This window comes from Cheilinus undulatus, linkage group 8 (assembly GCF_018320785.1).
Source record: "Cheilinus undulatus linkage group 8, ASM1832078v1, whole genome shotgun sequence".
Taxonomy (NCBI): Eukaryota; Metazoa; Chordata; class Actinopteri; order Labriformes; family Labridae; genus Cheilinus; species Cheilinus undulatus.
The window spans coordinates 11,652,507-11,663,140 of record NC_054872.1 but is presented as its reverse complement, the minus strand read 5'-3'; the positions used below and the strand labels follow the sequence as shown (position 1 = coordinate 11,663,140).

Sequence of the window (10,634 nt, the reverse complement as noted above, 5' to 3'; positions counted from 1 at the left end):
GCTCATATTATATAACTGTTTGATTGTGCACAACCTGAGGCTCACACAGTTCTGGTATATTCAGGATGGGCTACAACAAATGTCAAGTTTCTGTTAAAAACCCCAACAGACAGAGGTTGATGTAACATCTATCTGCATATCCAAATTTGTATTTGCATGGCTGAAATACAAACATAGACAAAAAAAAAATGTATCTTATATACAGCATCACCCAAAAGCTAGTGCTGTCAGTTGACTGAAAAATTGATCTAATCAATTATAGGGATTGTTATTAATTGATGCCAATTAATCACATATGATGATAATTTAAGAAAGATTGCATTGCTGGTAGATTTAATAATAAAAGGAACAAAACAATGAGAAAGAACATGCCTCTGAATGGCATCATCACCTTCTGGTAGCTTCTGAAACAGGAGAAGTGGAGACTGAGGGTTGATTGTTCACTTACTAGACAATCCAGATCAGTGGCCGCTCTGAAGACCTTCAAAAAGGTCTTCTCTGCCAAGACAAACTTTCAGTGTGACTCTATGCTCTTGTTTTAAAAAGAAATGTGGTCTAGTTACAATTAAACTACCTCTTTCCTACAGCTACATTCGAGCTAAGAGCTATCGCAGCAGGATACACCGGCAAACCCAGCTGATCTAGAACTGATATCAAAGCAGACCAGGAGAAGAGCGAAAACATATTTTCCATCATGAAAGGCTTTCAGCATTCTTCAAAAAGCTTTTTTTTCTTTTTTTTTCTTATATTGTTTTTTTTTTTATTAAAAAAGAAATGTTGTCCAGCTCTGGCAAAACTGCTGCTGTGGCTAAATCTGAGCTGATCAATCTGCTAGCAGCCACTGTATACAACCACTCACTGTTCAACTTATCCTTCCCCCCCTTAAATCTCACAAACCTGTGCTGAAGCAGGTTGGCAGAGGAGCAGAAACATCTTTCCTATCATGAAAAGCTTTCAGTGTTGTTTTTATTCTTTGTTTCATGCAGAAACGTGGTCAAGTTCTGGTAAAATTGACACTATGCAGCCATTTCAAATGGCTCTACAGCCCACCCGTAGCAACTGCCTCGTTATCCTCAAATGGCCCTGACTCGTCCAAACAGCATTTTGTTCTGCACAAATGTTGTGTATTAGAGCTTTACACGACAGCTGATGAGAGAGATGAAGTCTGGCAAATCTATCTGCTTGCAAGGTTAACATTGTAGGACAACCCTAATTCATTGTCAGGTGAAATCTGCAGATATTTCCTGCTTGTTCCAATCTATCATGATTTGAGTGATTAAAGACAGATCTCACAGACATGTCTGCTAATGCCATGGTGCTTTCAGATGCTTTCTGACAGTCTGCACAGGCACAATCAGGACAAATAGCCCTGTAGTTAGAGAACCTGCCTGTGCGTGTGCTCTGGCTGTGTGTGTGCAGTTATGTGACCAAAAATAAACATGTATTACCAGAGAAATTTATTAAATTAGACTGAGCTTATCAGTCTGTGATCGGTAGTTGTGTCCCCCGGTAAACTACAAGACAATGATGCATGACTTGTCAGAAACTCCTTGAAATCCTACAATGTACTCAGTCAAACAAAGATGCTTCCCTTCAAGGTTATTTTTTCTGAGTCTCACTCTTTCAGTGCATAATCACATGCTAGACAGACACTTGAAAAAATGTGAATAAGTCCTTTCAGATTTGAAATTTCAGTTTAAGAATGAAAGGAGCCAAAGAAAGGTGCACATGCTGTTCGCCTAAACAGCATGAAAAATGTGTCTGCGTGTGCATTAGTGTGCAGCATGAACCTGTCAGCCATTCCTTCTGTGGCTCAGATTAATGAGCTTTAAATGTGCAAGTCAAACAGATAACATTCTTATTATGTCTGCTATATATAGTGGATCTCTTACTTATTCTAGGTTTTCTGCTCCCTCCCTCTGTATCTGGGGCATTAACAGTCAGCTCTAATGTTTATTTCTTTTTATTTATTTTGTCCTGACCCACATGAGAAGGTTGGACCCTTGACTGGTTCCTGCAGGCCTCAGAGCTGCTCGTCATTGCATTGCTGTTGTTGTATTGAGTGGGGGGTGGTGGTGGGGTTGTTAGCAGAGAGAATTTGATGAGCAGGCAAAGATATTCATTCTACCAAAGCGGTGAAGTCTCTTTTTTGGGTGGATGAAAATCCCCTCACATTCAACAACAGCTCTCTCTGGCAGCAGCAGGCCAGTTCTGGACGGGTTTCTGGCTGGGCCTGTTGGACCCAGCAGGCCGTGACAGAGATTTGTGTCTCTGTGTGAGTGAGAGGGGAAGCATCTGAAAGCCACTGAGCTGAGAAAAAAGAGAAAGCGACCCCCTTTGGGAATAGAAACGGGCCGATTAATAAGCATATTCACATGTTTGGCAGTGGGTTCCTGTTTGGAGCCGGAGCTGTTGAACTGATTTAGACTCAGAGATTAACATCAAGACACTTTTACAAATCTGATTTTCAGATATTTTATTGATGAAAACATCTTTTACCTTGACCCATTGGACACATAACATTATATAGCAAAAAAGCTATTGAGAACATGTCCTCTGAAGCCCGATCACAGATTCAAAAGCACCGCAACACCTGCAGTGATACATTTATAAAAATAACAATCATAAAAAATATACATACAAGACAAAGATCTTTTTCTTCCTTTTTCAAAGTGTGATTTGTAAAAGACTGCATGGACAGAAACATATCTGAGACGACAATGCAGTAACAAGACAATGCAGTAAACCCACAATCTCTAACTGACAGGCACAATCACTAACTGACAGGCAGCTAGCTAGCTAGTTAGCTGTTAGGACGTCACTGCGAATAAACTGACAACACGTTTGCCTGCACAATCCAAAGGATATCATCGACATGGGCTGAGAAGAGAACAAAGTATGCATTTTCAGACTAAGTAAGAACAGAGGAAAGATGCTTTTTTTTTTTCAGCGTGACATTTTCCCTTTTCAATGCAGTTTTGAGTTTGCTGGTTTTCCGGGCCTTCACTTCCTGTAACGCTTACGAATCCTTTGCTATCCCACATGAAAAGGCTGCACTAAAGAAGTTAAGTTGGCAAAGCTGTAGCATGTTATCATGTATGTACACTGTTATCTAAATGATGTGGAATAAAGCATTCTATCATACCCTTAAAAATAAAACCAAACTCCTGAAGCTGCTGATAATGTAGATTTCTCCTGTTTGCACTCTTTTGCACAATCACAATTGAAACACAAAAAGCTAATAATAAAAGGATGGTTTGGTCCCCCTGAAGAGGGAGGAGCTGCAGCACTGCTCCTTTAGTCATGATGTGACCTTAACAGACGTTGTTAGTACAGTAAAGCATGGTAGATAAACCCCATCACCAGCTGCACCCATCTCTCCAGACTGACTCGCTCTCCTCCTCTTTCACACCACTACATTTATGCTCCTTTTTTTTGTCTTTTCCTCATCATCTGTATCCACTCAGCTACTTTTCATTCATCAATAAGCCGCCTCATTAAACTTTAGTTTTTTTCAGCAGGGGCCACCAATGTTTGGCACAACATTTCTGAGTCTTGAACAGAGCGTCTGCACACCCAACCCCAGCTAAGTTCAAGCTCTTCAGCAGCAGCTGAGGAATTCCCTGCCAGGGTGCTACAGCAAATAAGTGTCTCATCATCTGAGGTGTCTCTGTAAATACCCTTTCACTGTATGAGGAAGCACACACCGGCTCCGCGTCGGCTCTGAGCCTTTCCTCACCGTCTTTATCTACTTCTTGTGAACTTACAGACGAGAAAAAGAGAAGCACCACTTTACAAAATATACAGGAAATTGTGAGTGACAGTTTTCTTAGCTGCAAATGGTCTGAAAATGCTTCGTCATGGTTTCTTACAGCAAATACAAAACATAAGTATTGATACAGTTGGTGATGTTTGATTTTTCAGACCAACCATGTGAAACAGTAACATTTGAAAGCTATTTTACTGCTAAATCCTAACACACACATGGTGCTCTCTCCCATCCAAATGTTCACAAACACTGACATGTGCATGGTTTTACATATACATTCACAAGCCTCTGGGGTGCTGTTGTCATGAGAATAAACAGATTGGGGCTTTTTCACAAATAACTTGGTCTGCTCATTCTTTTCTCTGCTCACTGAGAGGCATAGGCACTTAAAAACACAAATATGTTCACATATACAAATAGACATAGCTTCATATTTTATTTCCCCATCAAAACTGGGTTTTTATGTTAGAAACAATCAAAGAGAAAAATCTTTGGTCTGTAAACAACCATAATTATATCCAAATGCAAGGCAGAGATGCCAGTTTGTTATCCAAACTAGTTAAAGAGAATCTCGCCTCAGCTTAGCTGATGCACAGCAGAGTCTTAGGTGTTCAATCACGAGCCTTGATGAGCTGTTAGGTCTTCAGCTGGAATGTGCTGCCTTATCAATACTTGACAGATTCAATCAGTCTCATGCAGGTTTGGTTGAAACATCAGCCGCTTGCATTCGAGACGCCGCACGTTTGCTTTAGCTTTTGTTTTACAAGCTGCACAAATGAGTGTTTTCCGCAGCTGGCCGGCCGGGTTAGGATCAGGAGACGTTGGCATTTCAACAAACATGAGATATTCACATCCAAACACTTGTAGTGAAAGCCAAGTGTTCATACTAAAAGTATGAACAAACACACAAGCATTGTGTCAGCTGTCAAACACAGGGCAGGTTTGAGTGCCGCTTACTCCTGTTTAAACAAATCAGACTCCCCCCTCTTCTGCTCCGGGCTGACTCAGTTACAGGGCAGCCAGGTGGAGTATGCAGGCTGCTGGCAGGCAAACACCGGCTGTACCTGGGCTATGTAGTAGTTACTGAAGTTTCCATCTGCCACATAAGGAGCAGGTTGGTAGTAACATGTAACATTAGCCACGTTGGGGATGATGTTCTGTTCTGCAAGAACTCGTACTGCCAGCATGGCTATGAGCCCTAAGGTCTGCCGCCTCTCATGTCCCATCAGGCACACCGTACTCTCGTTGACCACTCCATGGAGGGTCATCAGGTAGTCGTACTTGCGGTCCTCCAGGCCCACAAAGTGGTTCTGCAGGTAGGACTCCAGCTTGCGCTGCTGCTCTCCGATGTCAGGGAAGTCAATGAAGAATCGTGAGCACATGTAGCGCTGCAGGGACTTCATCTCAGACTCTGACGCGGCCCTGAACCCCCTCACTAGCAGGTGACAGTACTTCAGCAGACCCCCACCTCTGATCTCCTCTGGGTTACGGGTGCAGATGATTTTGTGGCGTAAGTGGTCCAGGGCTTCGCAGAAGTCTCCGTAAACGCTCTCACCCATGATGGTGGGGTGGAAGGTCTCGGCCATGGGGTTCTCTGAGCACTCGTAGAACAACAGCAGGGAGTCCAATTTGATCTGAAAGGAGTCCACGCTGAACTCAAACTGCCTCCGGAGAGAGTCCACAAACTTCAGCTCCACGTTCTTACCCCGGTTGTTGGAAAGAGAGATAAGGCTCCAGCGGTCTGAGTCATTGCACACCTTCACCATCTTCTGCACATAGGCCTCCTAAGTGAGTGTTTGTGTATAGGGGGAGACAGAGCGAGAGAAAAGAGGATATAAATATGAAGCACAGAGCTTTAAAAAGTCATTAAATGTATAAGAAGAGTATATGCATGCACATTTAAGAGTTATTCTGCTTAGTCCAGCTTTTCTACAACCATAAGTAAAAGCTGCAGGTCTTTATGCTATAATTCCTGTGTTATTAATAGTATTGACCCCAATATAAAATGTTCTTGGATATGGGATCTAGGTGGCTGAGCTCAGGATCCCTTACAAATTGGTTTAACTTAATCCTCTTAACTACAGAAAACCAACATTTTACTATCACTTAACTAATCTAATTGCACATTAAGCTGTGGGTAATGGTCGTTAAGCCGAATTGGCACAAATGCAATTAAATGTTATCACATATCTAAAAGTAAACAAGAGAAGCAGAAAAAACACCAGCACAAAGTTGTCACAGTGAATGTACCTTTAACGTTAACGGGGTTATTTTCTCTTTATTCACACAGTCGGGTAAAAAGTCCAGCAGACAGTCCAAAACTATGTCCTTCACAGTCTGGAAATCACTTTCACCTTTCATGTCTGCGCAAAATATGAGGTCAAGATCCTTAAAGCCCAGTCCACTGTCCTCGTGCAAGATGTGGCTGGCTGCAGAGCCGTTTAACCGAACGTCCCGGACGTGGATTTGTTTCTCCTCCATCCGACTGCGCACAACTTTAACGATCTGCCTCGGCTGCATTTCCAGAGTCGGGAAGTTTCCGCGGCCGTGGATGGGGATGGTCTCCGTCAGGATGGCGTCCAGCCGCTGCACTTGCTCCCAGCTGAGGACGCTCACGTTGCTGCTTTCTGTGTCAGACATACAGCTGGTGGTGGAGCTGCTGTCGTCCTCTGACATGGTGAAGGGTAAAAAGTCCTCACAGATGCAATGTAAAATAAAATAAAAATCTGAAAAAGGAACGAATATTACGCACAAACTATTCTGCGTAGTGTAGGGATAATGTCATCCGTTTGAGGTTTCTTCAAGTTTGAATTCGTCCAAATTGTCAAAAACTTAGTTTCAAAAATAAAAGACCCAAGGCAAGTGGTGATAGTTTCGACAGGACGTTACAGTGCAACGCAATAAGCCTGTGGTTGGAGGTCCAGTGGCGCAGCAGTCAAAGCTGGTGTTCGCGTAGAGGAGGAAGTGCATCCAGTCAACAGAAGCGTGTAGAAATCGAGCGATAACTTTCTCTTCTGTTTCCCTGCGCTTTAAAACATTTGCTCCGCTGCCGCCGTCAATGCGTCCGAGCGCAGCGCATCACAGTCTTTGAAGCTCGCTGATGATCCAGGAGGGGGTTTGCTTTTCCGGCTGTGACTCCATCGCCCAAAGGCACGCCTATGATTTTATGAATTTGCATGAATAAGCTGCTCCTCAAGTCGCACTTTGGCACAATCCTCCCTCCGACGCTCAAGCCCTCAGTGGAATCTTGTGGATTTTTACGCACAGCTCCTACATTTTTTTTTTAATTTCTCCTCTACGCTGCCAACAAATAATCCAATTAATGCAAGTAAAATGTGCTCAGGAAATCCAGCTTGCTTAGCCCAACTCTGTTAAGGCGAACATATTTTTCTCACTTGTGCAGAAGTTAACCGTTACCTGCCCACTTGGCACGCTCCGTCCTTCTGCAACAGTCAGTTCTGTAGTCTGAGGATGTCAGCTGTGCTTCACCCCGCCCCCCTCTGACTGTCTGCTGCTCACTGCAAACCCTGCACAACATGATCACACTGTAACACTGCATTTTATCAACCAGCTCCTTTTTGATTTTTCATAATGATTTAAAAAAAAAAAAAAAACCTGAAGTTGTGATTTAGATTCTACAACAAGAAGATTTTATCCGATTATTTCGCTTAATATTTGTTGCTACAAATGGATTCATTCAGAAAAACGTAACATTTTCTATCAATCTTAAAGAATAGTAGACTTGTTATGGACGAAAATAATGTAAAACAACTTAAATCACTGAGGTATGTGAATCAACTGGTGCTGATGTGCATGAAAAGCTCTCTTGATGTTGCCATGTCGCCCTCTGTGGGCTGGTTTAGCATTACATGGACTGTTTCATTTCAAATGTCACATTTAAGCACTGTTTTGTACATTGAACCACCTGAAATAGCCATGGAGGAGAGCATCTGTTTAAAACAGACAGGAAATATTTTCTCTGTGATCCCTTAAGCCTGTTACCCCCAGACTGCTAAAACGTCCAGGTCAGGGTCTGCAGCCTCACTGATAGGTTACCCTTGGCTTCTGACGACACAGATGGCATTTTGGCCTCTGTAAGTATTATATAAATCTAAAAAGTAATCCTAATCAGATATATGTAGCGATGCATAGCTTTTTATCTCATATGCAATGTTTATATTGGGGATATTTCAATTTTTTTTATGGAGACAGAGTCCTTTGACAGCAGCAGACAGTCCCTGGTCCAGGCAGTATGTGAGAGGGTCAGGCAGTCTGATGAAGCAGAGCAGTCAAGGCAGGGCAGCTGTCATGGCCTCTCTATTAGGCAGGTGTAAAGCCCTGCGTCACTGCAGCCACCCAGATCTGTAAACCCTGATTATCTCATTTACTCCACTGTACTGTCTTAACACGGACGCCCACACAGGAGCTCATCTGCCCCTGCACCATTAGTGCATTTTCATGCACAGTTAAGCCAGGCCACGATTATGACTCAGTAAGGATATCAACTGGACTACTGTTCTTGTCCCAGTATACAAGCATTGTTGATGAAAGTATGTCCGACTCTGGTGATGATTCGCCCCCCATCACTTTGCCATTATTGGAGCTTGCAAACAGTTTAGCTGGCAGCTAACCAAATAAGGGGAAACAAATATAATTTTCAAGTTCTGTACATTTAGTACATGTCCTGTCATTGCATTTGTTACAAATATGATGCACTCTATGCTTCTATCTTAAGATGATACCCAAAGGCAGATTATATCATGACCTCTACTGTGCTTTGCATTTATGATGTTCAGCTTTTGCAGCCTGTGCCTGTGTTTGACTTTTCAGTGCCAAATAATGGAAACAAGATTTTATTGTGAGCTCATATTCTGATCCTCTTGAACCCACCAAAAACCTTTGGACAACTGTAATATGAGACTCAATTCTGTACCTTTATTTTATCATGTTTTTGTTTTATGAATAGGTAATTTGAACACAAATGCTCTGATTTAAAGACATTAACATTACTTTAAAACTGTTTGTGGGGTCACAAAGTACCACGAATGAGCCAGTGCTGTTTCTTTTGTTTTAATCAGGCATCTGCAAAATCACTTTAATTTTCTTTTCTAATATTTTTCTCTGTTAATGTACTTTGTGGCTCAGCAGACTCTGTCCTAGTGCATTTATGTCTCCAAAGAGACTAAAAAAATCTTCAAACCATGAAACAAGCAGCATACAGGAATATTTCATAGAATACCACCAGTTAACCCAGCACCATTTAAACCATGACACCAGCTTTATGCATCAGACAAAATTAATAATAAAAGGTTAAAATAAATTAAAACCAATGGTTGTGTCTTGTCACTAAAACATTTAAGAAAGTGTTTTATGATCATTAAAAATGATTATTTAATTCTTAGTTATTTGTCAATGGCATCTTGGGGCTCACTAACAATACCTCGGCCCACTCTTTAGGAAGCAGTGCTTTACTAAATCTATTATTATATAATTCTGATCTCCCAAAAAAGGGCCTCTATACACTGAAAAATTATACCATCGAAGAGTAATTTTAGTTCATTTATTGCAGAGAGTAAATGAGCCATAATCAAAATGTTCACATTCTGTCATTTAAAGATGAAATCATTATTTTGAGACTCGGTGTAAGCCCCCTTACAGACCACTGTCCCTAAACTCCACTTTGAGAACCACTTTAATAAACTTTGAAGTAAATTATAAGAAGCAATCACAGCCTTACAATAGAAAAGTGCTTTAAATCCAAAATAAAAGCAAGACTAACCAAGTTTACTTTTTAATGGATAGTTCTGTATAGTAGCTGTATTGCGTCCTTTTGCACCATTCAGGTCAGGTATGGGAGTTTATGCTACTTCAAAACTTTGCATTGTCAGCCTTGGTCCTGTACTGCTCCAGCCTCCTGACAGTCATTGTCCAGGCCTGCAGCAGGCCCATGCCCCATTTCTCCAAGTATCCTCCCAGCTGACTCTGCAAGTGGCTACGCTGGCGTCTGGTCCAGCCTGCTGGGTCCTGGGCACCCAGTATGTGGTGAGCTGGATCAGGCCTGGGAAAGTGCACCAGGAGTCCACAAAGGAGTCCAGCTAGTGCCTCTGGCCATCAGTCAACCTTGTGCAAAGCCAGTGAAGTCCTGGCATGAGTAGTCACATTTCAAACATATTTACAGCTTACTTTTGATCATCTCTTTGCTGCTCCTGCATCAGGTGTTTAGTACACATATGATGCGTCTCTCTTGCAGCATTTCTTTCATTTACTGGCACTATCATTGCCACAAAAATGCACTGATACTGCCTTTACCTTTTGCTTGTGTTGCCTTTTTGTGCATCACTGCCACTACCATGGCCTTTGAACACAACCGATGGCACAAAGTGTGAAAAGCTTTCATCAAGTTGCCAGTTACTGAGTCTTCACCTGTGTCTTTGTTGCTTCCCGTTCCTTGTCTTTTCTTCTTTGCAGGTTTATCCAAAATTTATCAACATTTGTGCACCAGATGAGCAAATCCATTCATTTGGGGTGTTTTCTGAGTTATTGTAGGTATAGTTGATGCATGCAAGGGGGCTGTGATTGGATGACAGATGCCTCTTGATGGGTATGAGTGGTGCATGATGGGCTACAGCCTGTGTCAGATGATCTGATTTGATCTGTAAAATGGAGTCTTGTGATTACAGAGAAGTAACATCAATATACAAGAATAAAGGTGCGACCTTCTTGAGACAAACTCATCTAACTCGAAATATAAAATGTCCTGGCTAAACGGAAAACTGGCAACTTTGGGCTTGTGACGCTGTGGAGCATGTGCAGAATGCTAGGCATGGTTTGGATTAATCTGAAATGCACAGATGCAAAATTAATT

The 10,634-nt window shown here is 42.0% G+C and overlaps 1 protein-coding gene across 1 annotated transcript; it reads right to left on the bottom strand.

Annotated features, from left to right (window-relative positions):
• Positions 1-2,461: 2,461 nt before the first annotated feature.
• On the bottom strand, positions 2,462-7,195 carry tent5aa (terminal nucleotidyltransferase 5Aa). Its single transcript, XM_041794361.1, has 2 exons — positions 6,020-7,195; positions 2,462-5,553 (listed from the first exon to the last, which is right to left on the bottom strand). Exons 1-2 carry the CDS (start codon positions 6,443-6,445, stop codon positions 4,774-4,776), a joined length of 1,206 nt encoding a protein of 401 aa, XP_041650295.1. The 5' UTR covers positions 6,446-7,195; the 3' UTR covers positions 2,462-4,773.
• Positions 7,196-10,634: the final 3,439 nt, after the last annotated feature.

Excerpts from the sequence above, each read along its gene's own strand:
- tent5aa (XM_041794361.1), bottom strand. The coding sequence starts at position 6,445 with ATGTCAGAGGACGACAGCAGCTCCACCACCAGCTGTATGTCTGACACA. Across the intron at positions 5,554-6,019 it reads TAACCCCGTTAACGTTAAAG|GAGGCCTATGTGCAGAAGAT; the intron begins GTACATTCACTG and ends ACACTCACTTAG.